Below are 22,341 nucleotides of genomic sequence, written 5' to 3' on the forward strand. Positions count from 1 at the left end.
GCAGGCCCTGGGTCATAATATTAGTTTTCTTCATTTTCTATGGAAATGGGTCTAGGAATAAAAAGATGAATTATAACTTAAGATTCATAAAATTATGCTCCTTAGCTTGGGCTAGAATGCCTAATTTCTCTTTAATCCCCAGAAGCAAACAATAACAACCCCCCACAATAAAAAAAAAGAAAAACAAAAACCTGAAATGGAGATTGAGAATTGGAAGAATATTGAAAGGCTGGCATAATATATACTTAGCTCCCACAGCAAGCACAGTATAGAACCTGAACATACCATTGTCAACAGAAAGCACTTTTAACTTACCCATGCTCTTCTGAGAAATAAGAAAGCCAATCAGGAAAACCTTCCTCTTTTGAAAAGGTTTGGCTTCTGAACCATTATACAATGTTTACCATCCTGTTGACATGTATTTAAGGTATAAAACTGAACTACTGCAATATTAGGAATATTATTTCTAAACTTTTTCATGTGTCTTTGTACATTAAAAAAGAAATACATGGGCAGGAGACCTAAGAAAACCTGTTAAGCAAAAGGAAAACCACCTCAGAAAGCAGAGTTGGTAAAATGAAATATGATGTTGCTAGGAGATTAGCTTGAATGAAGTGATCAGGGAGGAATCAAGAGTAAAAGACATGGGGCTGGGGTTGTGGCTTAGTGGTAGAGCACTCGCCTCACATGTGCAAGGCCCTGGGTTCGATCCTCAGCACCACATAAAAATAAATAAATAAAAGTTATTGTGTTCAACTACCAAAAAAAAAAAAATTAAAAAAAAAAAGAGTAGAAGACATGACCCAGACTTGGGTAGATAGACAGTTTGAAAATAGGAGAGTAAATAATCTGAATTTGAGTCAAAGGGCACTGAAAGCCAGCAGAGTTCCAAGAATCCTTAAATGTCTTGATCCTTTGTTTACCTGTTTAATTCATAGGTTAGGATTAAAGTGGCCATTAAGAGAAAGGAAGGAAGCAGGAAAAGAAGGAAGTGAGGGGAAATGTCTTTACAAGATATTAGAATAAACACAAAGCTGAAATCACATTTGCAAATGAATGGTAGGGATGCCAAACTTTTCTCTGCTTGTAGATGAAGAAACCAAAATAGGCTCTTGTGGTGAACATTACTAAAGAGCAGGAGGCTTAACTCAAATACTAGGTTGAAGTCAGTGTGTTCAATGTGCTTAGAGAATTCAATAGAGGATAGAGGTAAGATGAAAGACTGAAAATAACCCAGGAGATATTTACCTGTATTCAAGCAAGCCAAAAGTCTACCCATTTCCTTCTTTCTAAAAAATAAAGAAAAAAGAGTTTTCAATTGTTCTTAACCTTTACTATAGAAAAGAACTAGAAACAGACACTATTTGTACCAGATAACTGGGCTAAAAAATACAAGTGTGCAGTTTGTTGTTCAAGGCTCTGGTCTATGATTTTGACACTCTTTTCCCCACTATAAGATGAGGTTATTTGGGGCTGGGGTCGTGGCTCAGTGGTAGAGCACTTGTCTAGCATGTGTGAGGCACTGGGTTTGATTCTCAGCACCGCATATAAATAAATGAATAAAATAAAGGTCCGTCAACATCTAAAAATAATTTAAAAAAATATGAGGTTATTCATCCTGAGTGCCCTCATACTTTTTCTCTCTTCTGTACTTACTCTCAGCAAAGGATTTCAATGTCTGAGAAGGGTTTTGTGTTATAATATTGCAGGGTCATATAATTTAGGAGCAAATAATGATGTTTGTGTTTTATAAGCTTTTTTAAAAATAATAACTTTATTTATTTATATTTTTATGTGATGCTGAGGATTGAACCCAGTGCCTCACATGTGCTAGGTAAGCGCTCTACCACTGAGCTACAACTCCCAGACCTAAGCTTTTTTTAAACATTACAGGAAGAGGAAATGGAAAATAACATTGATAACCAACAATGGGAGGTAGGACAGTAAAGGGGGGAAAGTAGTCAAAGAGGATAACAAATCAGGTTTAGTAACATCAATAAACAAATATGGATAGAAGAACAAACCATATCTCAATAATAACCCTAAATGTTAATGGCTTAAACTCACCAATTAAGAGACACAGGCTAGTAGAATGGATCACAAAACAAGACCCAACAATATGCTGTCTACAGGAGACGCATTTGATAGGAAAAGATGTACATAGACTGAAGGTGAAAGGTTGGGAAAAATCATATCACTCATATGGACCACGGAAACAAGCAGGAGTGTCCATACTCATATCTAATAAAATAGATTTCAAGCCAAAGCTAATCAAAAGGGATAAAGAAGGACACTTCATACTGCTCAAGGGAACCATACACCAACAAGACATAACAATCATAAATATATATGCCCCAAATAATGGAGCAGCCATGTTCATCAAGCAAACTCTTCTCAAGTTCAAGAGTCTAATAGACCACCATACAGTAATCATGGGAGACTTCAACACACCTCTCTCACCACTGGACAGATCTTCCAAACAAAAGTTAAATAAGGAAACTATAGAACTCAATAACACAATTAACAACCTAGACTTAATTGACATATATAGACTATACCACCCAACATCAAGTAGCTACACTTTTTTCTCAGCAGCACATGGAACCTTCTCAAAAATAGACCATATACTATGTCACAGGGCAACTCTTAGACAATACAAAGAGGTAGAGATAATACCATGCATCTTGTCTGATCATAATGGAATGAAACTGAAAATCAATGATAAAAGAAGAAAGGAAAAATCAAACATCACCTGGAGAATGAACAATAGGTTGCTGAGTGATCAATGGGTTTTAGAAGACATCAAGGAGGAAATTAAAAAATTCCTAGAGTTAAATGAAAACACAGACACAACATATCGGAATCTATGGGACACATTGAAAGCAGTTCTAAGAGGAAAATTCATTGCTTGGAGTTCATTCCTCAAAAAAAGAAAAAACCAACAAATAAATGATCTCATACTTCATCTCAAAATCCTAGAAAAAGAAGAGCAAAACAACAGCAAAAGAAGTAGAAGGCAAGAAATAATTAAAATCAGAGCTGAAATTAATGAAATTGAAACAAAAGAAACAATTGAAAAAATTGACAAAACTAAAAGCTGGTTCTTTGAAAAAATAAATAAAATTGACAGACCCTTAGCCATGCTAACGAAGAGAAGAAGAGAGAGAACCCAAATTACTAGCATACGGGATGAAAAAGGCAATATCACAACAGACACTTCAGAAATACAGAAGATAATCAGAAACTACTTTGAATCCTTATACTCCAATAAAATAGAAGATAGTGAAGGCATAGATAAATTCCTTGAGTCTTATGATCTGCCTAGATTGAGCCAGGAGGATATAGACAACCTAAACAGACCAATAACAATGGAGGAAATAGAAGAAACCATCAAAAGACTACCAACTAAGAAAAGCCCAGGACCGGATGGGTATACAGCAGAGTTTTACAAAACCTTTAAAGAGGAACTAACACCAATACTTTTCAAGCTATTTCAGGAAATAGAAAAGGAGGGAGAACTTCCAAATTCGTTCTACGAGGCCAACATCACCCTGATCCCGAAACCAGACAAAGACACTTCAAAGAAAGAAAACTACAGACCAATATCTCTAATGAACCTTGATGCAAAAATCCTCAATAAAATTCTGGCGAATCGGATTCAAATACATATCAAAAAAATTATACACCATGATCAAGTAGGATTCATCCCTGGTATGCAAGGTTGGTTCAATATACGGAAAACAATAAATGTTATCCACCACATCAATAGACTTAAAAATAAGAACCATATGATCATATCGATAGATGCAGAAAAAGCTTTCGACAAAGTACAGCATCCCTTTATGTTCAAAACTCTAGAAAAATTAGGGATAACTGGATCATACCTCAACATTGTAAAAGCAATCTATGATAAGCCACAGGCCAGCATCATTCTGAATGGAGAAAAATTGAAGGCATTCCCTCTAAGATCTGGTACAAGACAGGGATGCCCTCTCTCACCACTTCTGTTCAACATAGTCCTCGAAATACTGGCCAGAGCAATTAGGCAGACGAAAGAAATTAAAGGCATAAAAATAGGAAAAGAAGAACTTAAATTATCACTATTTGCAGATGATATGATTCTATACCTAGCAGACCCAAAAGGGTCTACAAAGAAGCTATTAGAGCTAATAAATGAATTCAGCAAAGTGGCAGGATATAAGATCAACACGCATAAATCAAAGGCATTCCTGTATATCAGCGACAGAGCCTCTGAAACGGAAATGAGGACAACTACTCCATTCACAATATCCCCCCAAAAAATAAAATACTTGGGAATCAACCTAACAAAAGAGGTGAAAGATTTATACAACGAAAATTACAGAACCCTAAAGAAAGACATAGAAGAAGAACTTAGAAGATGGAAAAATATACCCTGCTCATGGATAGGCAGAACTAACATCATCAAAATGGCGATATTACCAAAAGTCCTATATAAGTTCAATGCAATGCCAATCAAAATCCCAACAGCATATCTTGTAGAAATCGATAAAAGAATCATGAAATTCATATGGAACAATAAGAGACCCAGAATAGCAAAAACAATACTAAGCAGGAAGTGTGAATCAGGCGGTATAGCGATACCAGACTTCAAACTATACTACAGAGCAATAGTAACAAAAACAGCATGGTACTGGTACCAAAACAGGCGGGTGGACCAATGGTACAGAATAGAGGACACAGTAACCAATCCACAAAACTACAACTATCTTATTTTTGATAAAGGGGCTAAAAGCATGCAATGGAGGAAGGATAGCATCTTCAACAAATGGTGCTGGGAAAACTGGAAATCCATTTGTACCAAAATGAATCTGAATCCCTATCTCTCGCCGTGCACAAAAGTTAACTCAAAATGGATCAAGGAGCTTGATATTAAATCAGAGACATGGCATCTGATAGAAGAAAAAGTTGGTTATGATCTACACGCGGTGGGATCGGGCGCCAAATTCCTCAATAGGACACCCATAGCGCTAGAGTTAACAAATAGAATCAACAAATGGGACTTACTCAAACTAAAAAGTTTTTTCTCAGCAAAAGAAACAATAAGAGAGATAAACAGGGAGCCTACATCCTGGGAACAAATCTTTACTCCACACACTTCAGATAGAGCCCTAATAACCAGAATATACAAAGAACTCAAAAAATTAGACAATAAGATAACAAATAACCCAATCAATAAATGGGCCAAGGACCTGAACAGACACTTCTCAGAGGAGGACATACAATCAATCAACAAGTACATGAAAAAATGCTCACCATCGCTAGTAGTCAGAGAAATGCAAATCAAAACTACCCTAAGATACCATCTCACTCCAGTAAGACTGGCAGCCATTAGGAAGTCAAACAACAATAAGTGCTGGAGAGGATGCGGGGAAAAGGGCACTCTTGTTCATTGCTGGTGGGACTGCAAATTGGTGCAGCCAATTTGGAAAGCAGTATGGAGATTTCTCGGAAAGCTGGGAATGGAACCACCATTCGACCCAGCTATTCCCCTTCTCGGTCTATTCCCTAAAGCCCTAACAAGAGCATGCTACAGGGACACTGCTACATCGATGTTCATAGCAGCTCAATTCACGATAGCAAGACTGTGGAACCAGCCTAGATGCCCTTCAATAGATGAATGGATAAAAAAAATGTGGCATTTATATACTATGGAGTATTACTCTGCATTAAAAAATGACAAAATCATAGAATTTGGAGGGAAATGGATGGCATTAGAGCAGATTATGCTAAGTGAAGCTAGTCAATCTTTAAAAAACAAATTCCAAATGACTCCTTTGATATAAGGAGAGTGAACAAGGACAGGGTAGGGACGAAGAGCTTGAGAAGAAGATTTACATTAAACAGGGATGAGAGGTGGGAGGGAAAGGGAGTGAGAAGGGAAAGTGCATGGAAATGGAAGGCGATCCTCAGGGTTATAAAAAATGTCATATAAGAGGAAAGGAGGGGTAAGACAAGATAATACAAATGGAAGAAATGATTTACAGTAGAAGGGGTAGAGAGAGAAAAGGGGATGGGAGGGGAGGCGAGGGGAGGGGAGGGGGGTTAGTAGAGAATAGGACAGACAGCAGAATACATCAGACACTAGAAAGGCAATATGTCAATCAATGGAAGGGAAACTGATGTGATACAGCAATTTGTATACGGGGTAAAAGCGGGAGTTCATAATCCATGTGAATCAACCATGTAATATGATGTATTAAGAACTATGTAATGTTATGAACGACCAATAAAAAAAATAAAAAATAAAAAAAAAAATATTTTTTTAGTTGTAGTTGGACACAATATCTTTTATTTATTTATTTATTTTAATGTGGTGCTGAGGATTGAACCCAGTGCCTCGTATGTGCTAGGCAAGTGCTCTACCGCTGAGCTCCAGCCCCAGCCCCCAGACCTAAGCTTTTTTATACGAGAAATTAGAACCATTAGAACCTTTGTTTTAAATAAAATTGTATAGAAGTCTAATATGTAAGAAAAGATAAGGCTGCGGGTATAGCTCAGTGGTTAAGCACTTGCCTAACATTCATCAGGCTCCAAGTTCAATCTCCAGCACTGAATAATAAATAAATACAAGAAAAGTAGAGGTGTTTTGGTTGAACCAGGGTTGAATGAAAACCCAGTACCCCACCTTCCTGGAAGTCCTTGTGGCAGTACCACACACAATTTTCAGGGCTCTAAAGATTACCATTAAAAAACACTTATCTACTACAGACTCTTCATTTTACAGATGAGGAAACAGACCAGGTGATGGGAATGATTTGTCCAAAGTGGTGCGATTTGTGACAAAGTCAAGTTTACTACCTAGATCTCTTGATCCTCTGGCAAACTTCTCTAAAAGGTATATGATTTTTTTTTACAGAGGACTTATGGTTTCCAGTTCTGTGTGTGAGGAGATTGGAAGTTGCTACTCTTTCTTAAAACAAGCGAAATAGACTTTTTCTAACAAAAGCTGAACAAACTGAACAAACAACAACTATTCATGAATCCATAAGATCAGTGAGAAAAAGGGTGAACCACTGCCATAAAGATTAGAAAGAGAGAGACAAGTTAATACAGGGAGTCACAGCTTATTGGAGCAGAGACTCAAGAATGAAAACCACTGTGGGAAGCAAGTGCTGCAATAATAAAACCTGAACCATAATTGACAAATCACTGGAGGCTTAGTCTGGACAAGTCTCAGAATTAAAAACTCCAGGGAGACTCAGTCATAAGGGGTCCACAGTTTTGTAAATTTTACCTCTAGTAGCTAAGCCAGGTTCTCAAAGTAGACGTTGGAGAAAAATCCCTTAAAGCTTTTGACAGGAGGAGAAAAGGGAATCATTTTGAAATGTTCCAAAGCATTTGTTCTTCTTAAGACCTACTCAAGAGAAACCACTTAACCAGAACCTTACCTTATGGGGTATTATTAGAGCCTAACTGAGTTCAGGAAAGTGAAATAGTCATACCCAGTCCTGTTCCACTAAAGGAGAAAAACCTGGGGAAGTTCTTGTGATGGATGTTCACAGTCCTATGGCACAGGCCACTAAAAGACTGAGGCCTAGTCATAGGACCACAGAACCCCCACCCCCCACACAAACACATTTTACCACCAAAGTATTAAAGCCTATGTACAGCAGTTCCTTTTGCTTGTTACATCATGTCTGGCTGTCAAGAAAAAATAAACATCATAATAAATGGCAAAAAACATGATTTGAAGAGACAGAGCAAGCATAAGAACCAGACATGGCAGGGATGTAGGGATTATCAGATGGGGAATTTAGAACAACTATGATTAATACTGTTAAGGGCTCTAATGGATAAAATAGACAGCATGCAAGAACAGATGGGGCAATATAAGCAGAGTGAAGGAAATCCTAAAATAGAACCAAAAATAAATATTGGAGTTGCAAAACATTGTAACAGAAATGAGGAATGCCTGCAATAGACTTGTTAGTAGACTGGACACATATAAAGAAAGAATTTCTGAGCTTAAGGATATACCAACAGAAATCTACAATACTGAAAAATAAAGAAAACAATGACTGAAAAAATAATAGAACAGAGTATCCAAGGACTGTGGAACAACTACAAAATACATAATATATGTATAATGGGAATGTCAGAAGAAGAAGACGAAGGAAATCAAAACAGAAAACCTATTTGAAATAACAATGGCTAAGAATTTCCCCAAAATTAATTTTCACACCAAACCACAGATCCAGGAAGTTCAGAGAACACCAAGCAGGATAAATGCCAAAAAATGACACCTAGGCATATCGTTTTCAAACCACAAGAAATAAAATGTACAGAAAAATCTTCAAATAAGTCAGAGGGGGAAAATCTTACCTATAGAAGAATAAAAACAAGAAGTCTGTCTGCTCAGAAATGGTATTAGTCTGCTTTGTATCACTATAATGAAATACCTGACATAGGCTACTTATAAAGAAAAAGAGTATTATTTAGTTCGCAGTTTGGGAGTCTCAAAGTCTAAGATCAAGTAGCCTCATTGCTTTGATCTCTGGTGGGGGCAGTAGATGGTGGCACATTATGTCAAGAATACATTTGTGGAAGAGTTTATATCACCAAAGAAGACAGAGAGAAAGTCAGACAGAGTGACTAGGGTCTCATAATCCCCTCTAAGGTTAAACCCTCAGTGACCCAAGGACCTTCCACTAGGTTCCATAGCATTTCCAATATTGCCACCCCACAGACCAAGCCTTCAATCACAATAATACCTTGAGGGACACTCAACCTACCCCCAAACTGTGGCAAAAACCATGAAAGAAAGAAGAGACAGGAATCAAATAAAGTGTTGAGAGAAAAAATATTCACCTAGCTAGAATTATATACTTTGCAAAATTACCCTTCAAAATTGAAGAAGAATAAAGGTTTTCTAAGACAAACAAAAACTGAGATGATGGTCATCTGTGATAAAACAGATGCTCATGAGATACTGAATTTGCTGGCATGTTGATCTTGGGACTTCCCAACCTTCAGAATTGTAGCAAATTTTTGTTGTTTAGAAGCCACCCAGTCTTTGGTATTTTTGTTATAACACTCCAAATGAACTAAGAAACTTAGCTATTGCAATTAGACAAGAATAGGGGAAAAGGACATTTGGAATAGGAAGAAATAAATGAAACAGTCTTTGTTCATCTATCCAGAAAATCCAAATGAACTGACAAATACAATCCTAGAACTAAGTGATTATAATAAGGTTGCAGAAAATAAGGTAACTGTACAGAAGTCAAGTGCTTTCCAATATATCAACAAGGAGCAAGGGGAATTTGAAATTAAAAACACAATACCATTTACATTCATATCTCCCAAAATGAAATACGTAGGTATAAATCTAACAGAATGTATATAAGATCTACATGGCTTTTTGCCAGCACCAACTTCGGCTTCTGCAGTCCCCCCAATTTTCTTCATTCTGTTCTTGCATTTCTTTTGCTGTTTTTTCAAGGTTTCTTCCTTCTTATTCAGGCCATATCTTACCAGTCTATATTTTGGCTCATTTATCTTTGCATAATCCAAGGAATCTCAAATCATGCCACAGTTGTCTAGACACTACCAAAATTCATCCTGAATCCAAATACAAAGATAATATCTGGTGTGGTCTTGTGCATTTTGACGAATTTTTCCCAATTTTGTCTTAAGTGCATTGCCTTCACAAGGTGAAGGACATTAATGGCTATTTGTTTCCTCTGAAGTAGTCAGTTGGTCATGAAGTTTGTAGTCCAGATAGTTACTGTGTAATTCATGACTTCTTCAAGAAGTCAGGTAGGAAAAGACACCAAGCTGATTCTTATTTATATGAGCCAAAAGACCCAGAATAACCAACATAATATTGAAGGAGAACAAAGTCAATGACTGATACTACTACTGACTTTCAAGCTTACCATAAAGCCATAGCAATTAGGACAGTATGGTATTGGTGAAATAAAAGACACATAGATCAATGAAATAGAGTACAAGGTCCAGAAGTAGTCCCACATAAATATAGTCAACTAATCTTTGACAAAGTAGCAAAGATATTCCTTTCAACAAATGCTGATGAAACAATTAGACATCCATGTGCAAAAAAAAAATTTAATCTAGACACAGACCTTATACCCTTCAAAATATTTTCTAAAAATAAATATTAGACTTAAATGTAAAACACAAAAATATAAAACTTGTAGAAGATAACAAAAAAATCACAAATGACCTTGGGTATGGTTATTACTTTTTAGATACAACATAGTATATGTGATACATGAAAGAAAGAAATAATAAAGTAGATATCATTAAAATTAACAAAAAAAATTATCTGCAAAAAACAATGTCAAGAGAATGGGAAGACAAACCACAGATTGGGAGAAAATATGTGCAAAAGACACTTTTGATAAACAACTATCATCCAAAATATACGAAGAACTCTTAAAACTCAACAAAAAAGACAACAGCCCAATTTAAAAATGAGCCCAAAGGGCCCATGGTCTTTATTCTAAACATTTTATAAGAACTGATACTGACTGACTGGGAAATGTCTACATTTCCTAGTACTGTAAAACTGAAACCTTTTGATGAAGTTCTCATGGAAGCTTCAGTTAGGATTATGAGGGTTGATGGGATTAAGGTAAAAGTCTAAAGGAGAACAGGTATATCTGGACATGCTTTACATGACATTTTATGTCTCTTTTACCTGATTGTAGTATAGGGATGAACACTGTTATCTGACTAGGGAATGTTCCTCTTACCCACTATTGTAAAACAGAAAGCATATAAGTCCACCCATAAGGTGATGCTAATTGGATATGCTGAATGGGCCATTTGAGGACATTTACTGACTTATTAAAAATTAACTGAAACTGGGCTGGGGTTGTGGCTCTGTGGTAGAGTGCTTGCCTAGCACGTGTGAGGCACTGAGTTTGATCCTCAGCACCACATAAAAATAAATAAACAAAATAAAGGTATTATGTCCATCTACAACTAAAAAAATATTTAAAAAATTAACTGAAACTATCCCATGATTGAAGGACATACAGACATCTTGAAAACTGAAATATCCACAATGTCTTAGATAAAAACACTCTAATGGGGATGGCAGTGCCCAGAAGAACTCCATAATAAAATGTTAGTGATTTTTACATGATCATGTTACCTGCAGAATGCAAGGAGGAGGTAGGTACTCAGAAGTTCTTTTTCCCCTAGGACTGACATTAGAATTGCACAAGGTGCTGTTGGAATCTACTATCACTTGGACAGTGTCCTATAAGCACCTCTCAACTAATCAACAAAAAGCTGGCTTTAAACTTGTGATTCGCCTGCCTCAGCCTCCTGAGCCGCTGGGATTACAGGTGTGTGCCACCGCACCCAGCTCTATTTATTTTTTGATGTGAGGAATTCCTGTGTTGCCCAGACTGGTTTTGAACTTGTGGACTCAAGCATTTCTCTTGCGTTAGGGTCCCAAGTGCTGAGATTACAGATTTGCATCATCATGCTCAGCTACTATATATTTACATCTTTTAAACTGAATTCCCAAGAGCCTCATGGAGCAGATTGTGCCTTTATCCTATCTGGCAAAATGGGGTTAATGCAGCTGCACTGCCTAGTGATCAAGATGGACTACTAGTTCTCTATCTATATAACCCTACCCCATATAAATGGGAATGAACTGAAGGAGAGGCACTTGTTAGACTAGTATTGCTCTCTGCAATCTGGACCAGCACAGTGGCTGAATCTAAAGTTCCTTCCAAATGTGGACATTTTGGTTAAAAATTGAGAAAAGAAGAATTAGTAGCTGAAAGTAAGGCATGGACAAATGGGCTATGTGATAAGTGAAATCCAGTATCACATCAACACTTCAGTATAGTCTCAGAGTAAGAGATGATACTGTCTCTTAGTTTAATTATACCAGACACCTGAAAAGACAAAGCCATATACCATATATTGCTAAAACCACTTCTACTTTTGGAACATGACAAAATTGAATAGAAGCCTGGAAACATACTGTCCTTAACCTGGGAGATAATATTATATGATATGATGGACTGGAAAAAATTATTAATGACTAAATGGGATGCTAGTAGTGTGCCAAGATTTTTTAACTATTATGATCCTTTTGTTATAAGGGATCTATGGTTAAAGAACAGGAGACAGCTGTGGTATGATAAGTATTCTTGGTCTTTGTCCCTGATTCCTGACACAAAGATCCTAAAATTCTTGGAAAAAAAAGGAATAGACTAAAAATCTTAACAGAAACTTCACCAAAGAAAATATACATATGGCAAATAAGCATATGAAAAGATGTACCACATCAAATGTCAGGGAAAATGAAAAAAATAAAACAATGAGACATCACTATACACCTATTAGAATGACCCAAATCTAAAATTTTGACAACATCAAATGCAGCTGAGAATATGAAACAACAGTAGCTCTCAACTATTGCATATGGGACTGCAAACTGGTACAGCCACTTTGGAAAAGAGTTTAGCAGTTTGTTATAAAACTAGACAGTTTTACCACATGGCCCAGAAGACACACTCCTTAACATTTACCCAAAGGAGCTGAAAAATTATGTCCACATAAAAATCTACACATAGATGTTTATAGCAGATTTATTCATAATTGCTAAAAATTGGAGGCAACTAAGATGCCCTTCAATAGCTGAATGAATAAAAATGGTACATTAATACAATATAATGTTATTCATATTCAGTGCTGAAATGATGTACGATATCAATCCCAAAAAGACAATGCAGGAATCTTGAATGCATATTACTAAATGAAAAAAGCCAACATGAAATAATACTATATTATTCCAACTATATAACATTCTGAAAAAGATCAAATTATGAAGACAGTCAGGGGTTGATGGAGGAGGAACGAATAAATAGAGCACAGAGGATTTTTAGGAAAGTGAAAATGCTCTGTATGATACTGTAATGATGAAAACATGTCATAATACATTTGTCAAAAACCACAGAATATAGGCTGTGAATTCTAATGTGAACTATATACTTTAGGTGATTGTGATGTGTCAGCTCATGTTTGTGAGTTAGTAATGACTATATTTCTCTGGTGGAGAATGTTAATAATGGGGGAGGTTAGGCATGGAGGCGGGTGGGGGTACATGGGAATTTCTGCACTTTCCTCTCAATTTTGCTGTGAACCTGAAACTGCTCTTTGAAAAGTCTTAACTTTTTGGTGCATGTTGCAGGGGGGTACTGGGGATTTTAGCCAGGGAGGCTTTACCACTGAGCTACATTCCCAGTCCTTTTAAAAAAAAAAAAAAAAAAAAAAATATATATATATATATATATATATATATATATATATATATATATTGTAGGTGGACATAATACCTTTATTTTATTTATTTGTATTATTTATTTGTATGTGGTGCTGAGGATCAAACCCAGGGCCTTACACATGCTAGGCGAGCGCTTTACCACTGAGCCACAACCTCAACCCTCCCAGTCCGTTTTACTTTTTATCTTGAGACAGGGTCTCACTAAGTTGCTGAAGGCCTCACTAGTTTACTGAGACTGGCCTTAAACTTGTGCTCCTCCTGCCTTGGCTTCCTGAATCACTCTGATTATAGGTTGTACCGATGTGATTCTGCAATCTGTATATGGGGTAAAAATGGGAGTTCATAATCCACTTGAATCAAATGTATGAAATATGATATGTCAAGAGCTTTGTAATGTTTTGAACAACTAATAATAAAAAAAAGGATATGAAAAAAAAGAATGATTATAGGTTGTACCACTATGCCTGGCTAAAAAGTCTTAACATTTAAAAAATTAAATAAAATGAAAATTTAACAGAATAAAAGCCCATTTAGCTAAAAAAAAAGAATATGGAAGTATTGGCAAAATTATCTAAAGAAGTTTACAGAATATATGGTATAGCATACCTGATAAGACCATTCTTATCAGGAAGGGGTTTAATATTACTCAATAAACATTGTGCTTCAGGAAAAGTAGCAGCTTTCTCACTGATAAATCTTAAAAGTCTTACAAGTTTATATAGAGCAACTTCTCAAATAAATTTTATTAATTTGAATTTCAGCTGAGCTAAAGTTGACTTCTTTACTATTTAATTCAGGGACTAAATATAAAATAATCTAGGAAGGGTCCATTAAAGCAAATAAATAATACAAATAAGAATAAAGACATGGACATGGAAAGGTATGTGTATTTATAAGACAAACATCTTTTAAGTAGTTTAGCACATAAATTGTTAGTACTTAGGTAGATGTTGCTAATTTAAACTTACAAGAATTTTAGAAGAGAAAATAACTTTTTAAATTATCCAGTTCAGCTTTTTAAATTTTGCAGATAAAGAAAATATAGCTTAGAGAAGATAAATAAGTTGCCATTGCTTCAGGTAAACAGAAGTCACTAAAAGAACTGAAACTAAAATTCAATTCTCCTAACTTTCTCATTGAATTAGGTGCTTTGAAAAAAAAATTTACAGGCTAGTGTAATTGTTGTTATATCAAATGCTAACTTCTACCTGAAACTGCTAGAAGATGTTCTCTATTACTACCTCTACTTGAAAATAATAAATTTTTAAATGTTCTATTTTTAAATATTTTATTATTTATATATTTAAATATTCTATTATTTATAATTAATTCAAACAAGATCCCTTCCCTTACCCTTTACCTAAATAATACCAATGATTGAGGTTTGACTGCATGTCACAATTGCATGGAATGAGATTAAGGTGTTCTTAAGAATTGACTTTCAGTCAATTTAAATATTGAGTGGCAATTATGTGTCAGATGGTATCCTAGGTTCCAGAGATGCAAGGACAAATACAAATAGTTTTATCCTTCAAGGAGCTCTTACAATCTAATAGTTTCAAAGTGTGATCGCCTTCTTTTAAAGTTTCCTTCTTTCAAATCAACCACCACAAAAATCCCAACAATTTTATTGCTGAAAATTTCAAACATGTTCAAATGTGCAAAGACAAGTATAATAAATTTCCATGTACTTATCACTTAGCTTTACTAATTACTAACACACCATCCATCTTATCTCATTGTTATCGCCATCTATTTTTCTTCCTATGTTATTTTGAAGCAAATTTTAGACATCACATAATTTCATCTATATATATTTAAAGGATGCATCTCTAAGAAATAAGGGATTTTTTAAAAAATATAAACATGCATAATCATTACATGCCTAAAAGTTAATAATTTCTTAATACCAAACATTTGGTCATTATGAAAATTTCCAAATGCCTCACCTTCATTTTTTTTCTCTTTTCTCCATTTTTAGTGGTGCATTATAATTGTAAATAATGATGGGATTTGTTGTTACATATTTGTACATGCACACAATATAACAATATAATTTGGCTAATATCACTCCAAGCACTTCCCCCCTCTCCCCATCTCCTACCTCCTAGTCTCTTTCCTCTATCATCTTTGTTTTTAAGATGTAATACCTTTCTAATTGATTCATACAGCCTGTGAAGAAATGGCAAAACTTATCATATGTGCTTGGGTAAAATCTGTAATATGATAAAACAAGTTATACATCCAATGCCATCTCAGTTATATTTCCCAAAAATTAATTCAAAAAATATACTGACACCAGTTGCAAATATAAAAAAAAAATATGGCAGAGACTCATTATTACAAAGCTCTTGTCTGAGCAAATAATTCAGAGATGGGTGATAATTTATCTGGAAGTTATCCCTAATTCAAATCATGAATAGAATTTTCTTTCAAATCATCAGGAGATAATGAACTTTAAGCACAAAAAGACTGGTGCCCAAATTCTTCCATGAATTGTTAAGTTTGGTGTCTTATACCATAGAAATTGTGAGTAGAAACATATTTGAATGCTTGTTGGCTGACCTGATAGAGAATCAGAATCAACAAGCTATTCAGGTTATTTGTTCTGCAGGAAAGTAAAAGAAATGTCTATATTTGAGTCTACTATTAAGAAAAGGGGAAACATGCAATATCATAATCAGATCATATATAACATTACTAAAGGTTTATTAAGTGCCTGGCACTGTTTTACATGTTAACTTATACCCTGGCTTCTCTTCAGATTACATAAATCTTTTGCCTTTTAAATGTGTTAATTCACTATTGAGTAACCACAGCAGCCCTGTGAGGTATATTCTATTTTATTTCCATTTTATAGATGGAGAAAGAAAAGTTAAGAAATTTTCCCAAGGTCCACATTTAATAAATAGCAGAGCCAGGATATGAAACCAGGAAGACTAGCCCTGTATTAATCTTATCTACTACATTACGTATCACTCAATGTAAGTTTTGTATTTAAAATTATTATAATATTTCTAATGGAATCCATCGTTTCTATTGAAATAACTTACTTATTTTCAGAACCCGGAGTTTGATTAACTTGTGGAAGAACAAGACGAAACAGACATCTGCATAAAAAGTAATAGAGAAAGGGATTCTTAGGAAACATGTTAAAGAATATATACCAAGTCATTAACTCTGATTACCCCAGGAGGCAGAATTGAGAAGGGGGAAATTAAGCTTATTGTATTTAAAGATCTTTGATTTGTTTTAATGGTTGCAATGAAAATATAACAATTTTGTAATTTTGAAAGTGGAATTTAATAAGATAATTTTAAAATAAAAAATTTTGCTTATCAGAAGTTACTAAATGGTTCCAAGGTTTGTATCACTGTTCAACAACATCTGCTAGAACAGCACGTATGGTGTACATGGCTTTATATTTTTCATCTTATAAAGGAACCTAAAACTGATCTTCAGGTTCTACATAAAAAATGTTCACTATTCTTTTAAGGGAACTGGAAGCACAATGACAAACTGACAAAACAGTTGTTTGTTTCAAACCTGAAAACGCTCTAAGCAATACCACTGTCCTGAATGATTTTAGATATTTACCTGAGGGCATGCAAGTATCTCAACTCCCCTTTTATTTCTGTGACTACTTTTCCCTTTGGAAGTGTGGCCTGAAGTTGGCCAACAGAAAAACCATTCTAGATGTTGACGAACCTTTATTCATTTATTTATATGCAGTGCTGGAATACAACAGTTACTAATAGGGCATTATGTAAAAATGTGGATGTGTAACAGATGTGATTCTGCAATCTGTATTTGGGGTAAAAATGGGAGTTCATAACCCACTTGAATCTAATGTATGAAACATGATATGTCAAGAGCTTTGTAATGTTTTGAACAACCAATTAAAAAAAAAAAAGAAAAACCATTCTAGGATCCTTCTGGTTTCCCATTTTTCACACTGGCATTTTCTCAGTCACATTAGTAGTTATCATGTCCCAACCCGCTCTTTTTTTCCCCTCACTATTGTATGTAAAAACTCCCTTTTGACAAACCATTTTCCTTCCTAGAAAAAGAGAAGAAGGAAGATCAAGTTCAGTTGTATTTTTTTTTTTTTTTTTTACTTTGAGTACCAGGGTTAATAGATATAAGAGTTGGCACTGAGTTCATCAGCACTACTTTGTCAGATTATAGATCAAGGGCAAAAGGAGCAAAAGAAATCTTTTCCCCTCCATAGAATGGATTACTTACTTCAAAGCTGTAAGAACTTGTTGTGGGTCTTCTGAATGTTGAGCTAAATATTCCAGGGCTTTTCCTGCTGGAATGGCTTGTCCATTCTAAAAAGAACAGACATAATTTGTTAAATTACAAATCAAAGCAACAGAGAAAAACTGAAAGCATGTCCTCTAAGAAGAGGAACAAGGATGTCTACTCTCACCTCTTCTACTCAATATAGCTCTTGAAAAACTCTAGCCGGAGAAATCAGGTAAGAGAAAAAAATAAAAGAGATACAAATAGGAAAAGAAGAGCTCAAATGATCTCTGTTTGTTGATGACATGATCCGATATTTAGAAGATCTCAAAAACTCTACCAGATGACTTCTGGAATTGATAAACAAATTAATCAATATATAACAGATCAACATACACAAATTAATAGCTTTTCTATACTATGCTGAATGTTTTCTTTGATATAAGGAGGCTGATTCACAGTGGGATAGGGAGAGGGAGCATGGAAGGAAGAAACGAATTCTAGTTAGGGCAGAGGGGTGGCAGGGGATGGGAAGGGGCATGGAGTTAGAAATGATGGTGGAATGTGATGGACATTATTATCCAAAGTGCATGTATGAAGACATGAATTGGTGTGAATATACATTGTATATAATCAGAGATATGAAAAATTGTGCTCTGTATGTGTAATAAGAATTGTAATGCATTCTGCTGTCATATATAAATAAAAAATTAATTAATTAATTTAAATTTTTTTTTAAATTAGGAAAACCATGCCATTCACAATAACACACCAAAAAAAGCCACTTTGGAATAAATCTAACCGAGGAGGAAAAAGACCTCTACAATGAAAACTGTAGAACAATGAGGAAAGAAACTGAAGATTTTAGAAGATGGAAAAAACCTCCCATGCTCTTGGATAGGCAAAATTAGTATTGTCAAAGTGGTTATGTTACCAAGAGTGTTATACCAATGACATTCTTCTCAGAACTAGAAAAAAAAAAAACAGTTCTAAAATTCATTTGAAGGAATAAGAGACCCAGAATAGCCAAAGCAATTCTAAACAAAGAAAGCAATGCCAGAGATATCACAATACCTAATTTAAAATTATATTACAGAGCTTTAGTAACAAAAATTGCCTGGTAGTGGCACCAAAGCAGACATGAAGGCCAATGGAGCAGAATAAAAGACACAGAGACAAATCCATATAGAGTCATCTGATACTCAACAAAGGTGCCAAAAAATATATATTGGAGAAAAGAGCCTTTTTAACCAATGGTGCTGGGAAAACTGGATATCCATATGTAGAAGAATGAAAATATATTCCTATCTTTCACCCTGCACAAAAGTCAACTCAAAGTGAAATCAAAGACCTAAGAATTAGAGCAGTAAATCTACAACTTCTAGAAGAAAATGTAGGCACAACACTTCACCATATTGGCACAGGCATGGACTTCCTTAACAAGTCTTCTAAAGAGCAAGAAATATAACTGAGAATCAATAAGTGGGACAGCATCAAATTAAATGCTTCTGCCAGCAAAGTAAATAATTAAGAGCAGGAAGAGGAAGCCTATAGAATGGGAAAAGATTTTTGCCACCTGCTCCTCAGACAGAGGATTAATCCAGAATATATAAAGAATTCAAAAGACTGAACACCAAAAATAAGTAAGTAAATAAATAAATAACTCAATTAATAAATGGGTAAAAGAAATAAACAGATACTTCTCAAAAGAAGAAATACAAATGGCCAACAGATATGTGAAAAAAATTTCAACATCTGTAGCAATCAGGGAAATGTAAGTCAAAACTACATTGAGATTTCATCTCAATTCTAAACAGAATGGCAATTATCAAAAATACAAACGATAACAAATACTGGCAAGCATATGGGGGAAAGATATACAGCATTGATGGAACCACAAATTAGTAAAACTGCTCTGGAAAGCAGGGTGGAGACCCCTCAAAAAAAATGAGGAATGGAACCACCATATGACCCAGCTATCCCACTCCATGGTATATAGCCAAAAGATCTAAAATCAGCCAAAAAATCTAAAATCAGATCTAAGATCACCAATATTTATAGTAGCACAATTCACAATAGCCAAGTTATGGAATTAGCCCAGATGTTCATTAACAGATAAATGGATTAAGAAAATATGGGATATATATGCAATAGAGTTTTAACCTCAGCCATAAATAAGAATGAAATTAAGGCATTTACTGGTAAATGAATGGAAGAGGAGGACATCATGTTAAGTGAAATAAGCCAGACCCAGAAAGTCAAGGGTCAAATGTTTTCTCTCATATTCAGAAGTCAAACCAAGATAAGGGAAAAAAGTTGGTGTGTGTGTGTGGGGGGGCTTCCCATGAAAATAGAAGAGAGATCAGTAGAGTAGAGGATGGGGACTGAGAGAGAGGAAGGAGGGACAGGAAAAAGGAAGAATGGTGGGTATGAAACTGACCCAACTATCCTGTGTACATATATGAATATACCATAGTGAATTTCACCTTTGTGTATTATCTATAATACACTAATTGATTAAAAAAAAACTCTAAATGAATAGAAGAAAGAGTGGTAGAATAGAAGAAAGGAAACGGGTGAGGAAGGAGGGAAGAAAAATGGGAAGTACTAGGAACTGAATTGGAGCAAATTAATTCATGCTTGTATAAGTAGGTAAAAATGAACCCCAATATTTTATATGAATATAATGCACTAATACATTTTTAAAAATACAATCAAGTTATCTGCATTATTGCCCATTAAGGGCAAGGGAAATCACATCTGAACCTGTTCATTTTGTGTTCTCAAAAGAGCTACGGCAAGAAGGTCAAATGAAAATATAACTCACTGACAAAAACAATGGTTTCATATTAGCCCCAGAAAATCACAACTGTCTACCACAAACACAGCCTTGCTAATACTACCTTGAATCCACTTAAACTACTCTTCGTGCTGTTTATCTCTTTTTATTAGGAGTAACCCAGACTGTCAGAGCACCTTCATTTTCAGCATGCTAATCCCTGAAAGGCTGTATATATTCTCTCTTCTTTTTCTCATCTCCCCCCAACACCCCACACCTTCTAATATGCTCTCAGAAATTTAGTCTATTACCAGCAAAATCTCTTATAAAAGCAAACTCTTTTCTGAAAGTCCCCTCCACATTATTGCTATAATAGAAATCTAGGTTTCTACCAAAGAGGCTGCTTCTACTGGAACCCTATCAAATGGTGCCTGATTTTGCTCTCATTGTCCTTCTACCCCTAGGCCTGGAGATGGAGTAGGTATCCTTCTCACTTTTTGTTATTATTTTGAAATAATTTTTTTTCTTTCCTAAAACCCTGACTTTGAATTTCTTGTCACCAGACTATAGTACCCACTATCTCTCATTGTTACTGTGGTCCATCAGCTCCTAAGCTATTTCTTCTCATTTCTTGATGGCTTAACTATTGCAGAGTTATTTTCTACACAAACTACTCCTGTCTTATTTTTTGGCAACTTCAATACATGGACAGGCAATCCTCCTAATATCCTTAGTCTCTTAGCTCCCTCCATTCCACTCTGCCAATTACCTCAGTCATTCACTCCTACAGCCATTCCCTAGACCCTGTCATTACTAATAATTGCAGCCCTTTCATACTCTTAGGGCTGGGACTAGGGTGAGTCAGATGAGGCAAGTGAGGCACCTAGGGTACAAAGTATAAGGAGGCACTCACTTTCGGTATGATACAAGTACCAAGCCCAGACTTGCTCACCCTGAGAGTGCCCTCTTATGTTTCATGCCCTAAGTACCTCACTCCCTCGCCCTAGTCTTTCACTCCAGCTTTCAGCATCAGGTATATTCCACTTTCTAATCATTATCTCTTAACATTTCCAACTCACTTATTTTATTATGCTGACTTCTCAATCCTTACTTGCAGTAAGACCTCCAACTCATTGATGTTACCAACTTTTACCATCCCTCATCCTCTTAAAGTCTTCCTCCATACCAAGTTTAAGTTCCATAAAACTGAATTATAATCACTCCCTTCATCCTAGATTTTCTTGCTCTTCTTTTCATTCACTGTATTTATCTGGCAAAACCCTCAGTCCAATATTCTATTGATTTTGTCTGGAGGGGTACTAGAGATTGAACCCAGGGGTGCTCTACCATTGAGCTACATCTCTAGTTCTTCATATATTTGGAGACAGGGACTCACTAAGTTACCCGGGCTAGCCTCATACTTGTGATCCTCCTGCCTCAGCCTCCTGAGTCTAGGATTAGCATGTGCTACCACATCCAGCTATACTGACTTTTGTGCTTGCATCCATTCAGCAGAATGTGGCCTAGAAAAAAATAATGCATATACTTGTATTACTTTAAAATACCTTTTGTGGTGGTTGGGGATGTAGTTCAGTGGTAGAGTGCCTCCCAGTTCAATTCTCAGTTCCACGCACACACAAAAGAGCCAAGTATATCACGCTTCCCTAGCACTTTCCTGCTTTCCTAGATGATTAGCTTATACCTTATCATCTTTTCTTGAACCACAAACACTCCTAAGGTCATCACTTGAGACTAGGAGAGGAGAAAAGGAATCAGCAAAGAAGAATGAAAGAGTGACTCATGAGGTAGGAGAAAAACAAGGATAATGGTAATCATGGAAGCCAACTATGTTTCAAAGAGGAAAGAATGATCAACTGTGCTGGCCACTTCAGATTGGTAAAATACAATAAGGACTAATATTTAACCATCACGATTTACAATACAGAAGTCATTGATGACTTGACAAAAGCACTCTTAGTAGATAAAAGTACTTTTTTCA

The 22,341-nt window shown here is 35.5% G+C and overlaps 1 protein-coding gene and 1 pseudogene across 1 annotated transcript in view; both read right to left on the minus strand.

Annotated features, from left to right (window-relative positions):
• Tex11 (testis expressed 11) overlaps positions 1 to 22,341 on the minus strand; it is a 290,767-nt gene that overhangs the window by 77,091 nt on the left and 191,335 nt on the right. Inside the window, exons 17-19 of the mRNA XM_077793635.1 lie at positions 17,564 to 17,649; positions 16,372 to 16,428; positions 1,249 to 1,289 (exon numbers count right to left, since the gene is read on the minus strand). Coding sequence (XP_077649761.1) covers positions 1,249 to 1,289; positions 16,372 to 16,428; positions 17,564 to 17,649 — 184 coding nt within the window. The remainder of the gene's footprint in view (positions 1 to 1,248; positions 1,290 to 16,371; positions 16,429 to 17,563; positions 17,650 to 22,341) is intronic.
• On the minus strand, positions 7,669 to 9,782 carry LOC113199584 (small ribosomal subunit protein eS24 pseudogene; annotated as a pseudogene).

This window comes from Urocitellus parryii, chromosome X (genome assembly GCF_045843805.1).
Source record: "Urocitellus parryii isolate mUroPar1 chromosome X, mUroPar1.hap1, whole genome shotgun sequence".
Classification (NCBI taxonomy): Eukaryota; Metazoa; Chordata; class Mammalia; order Rodentia; family Sciuridae; genus Urocitellus; species Urocitellus parryii.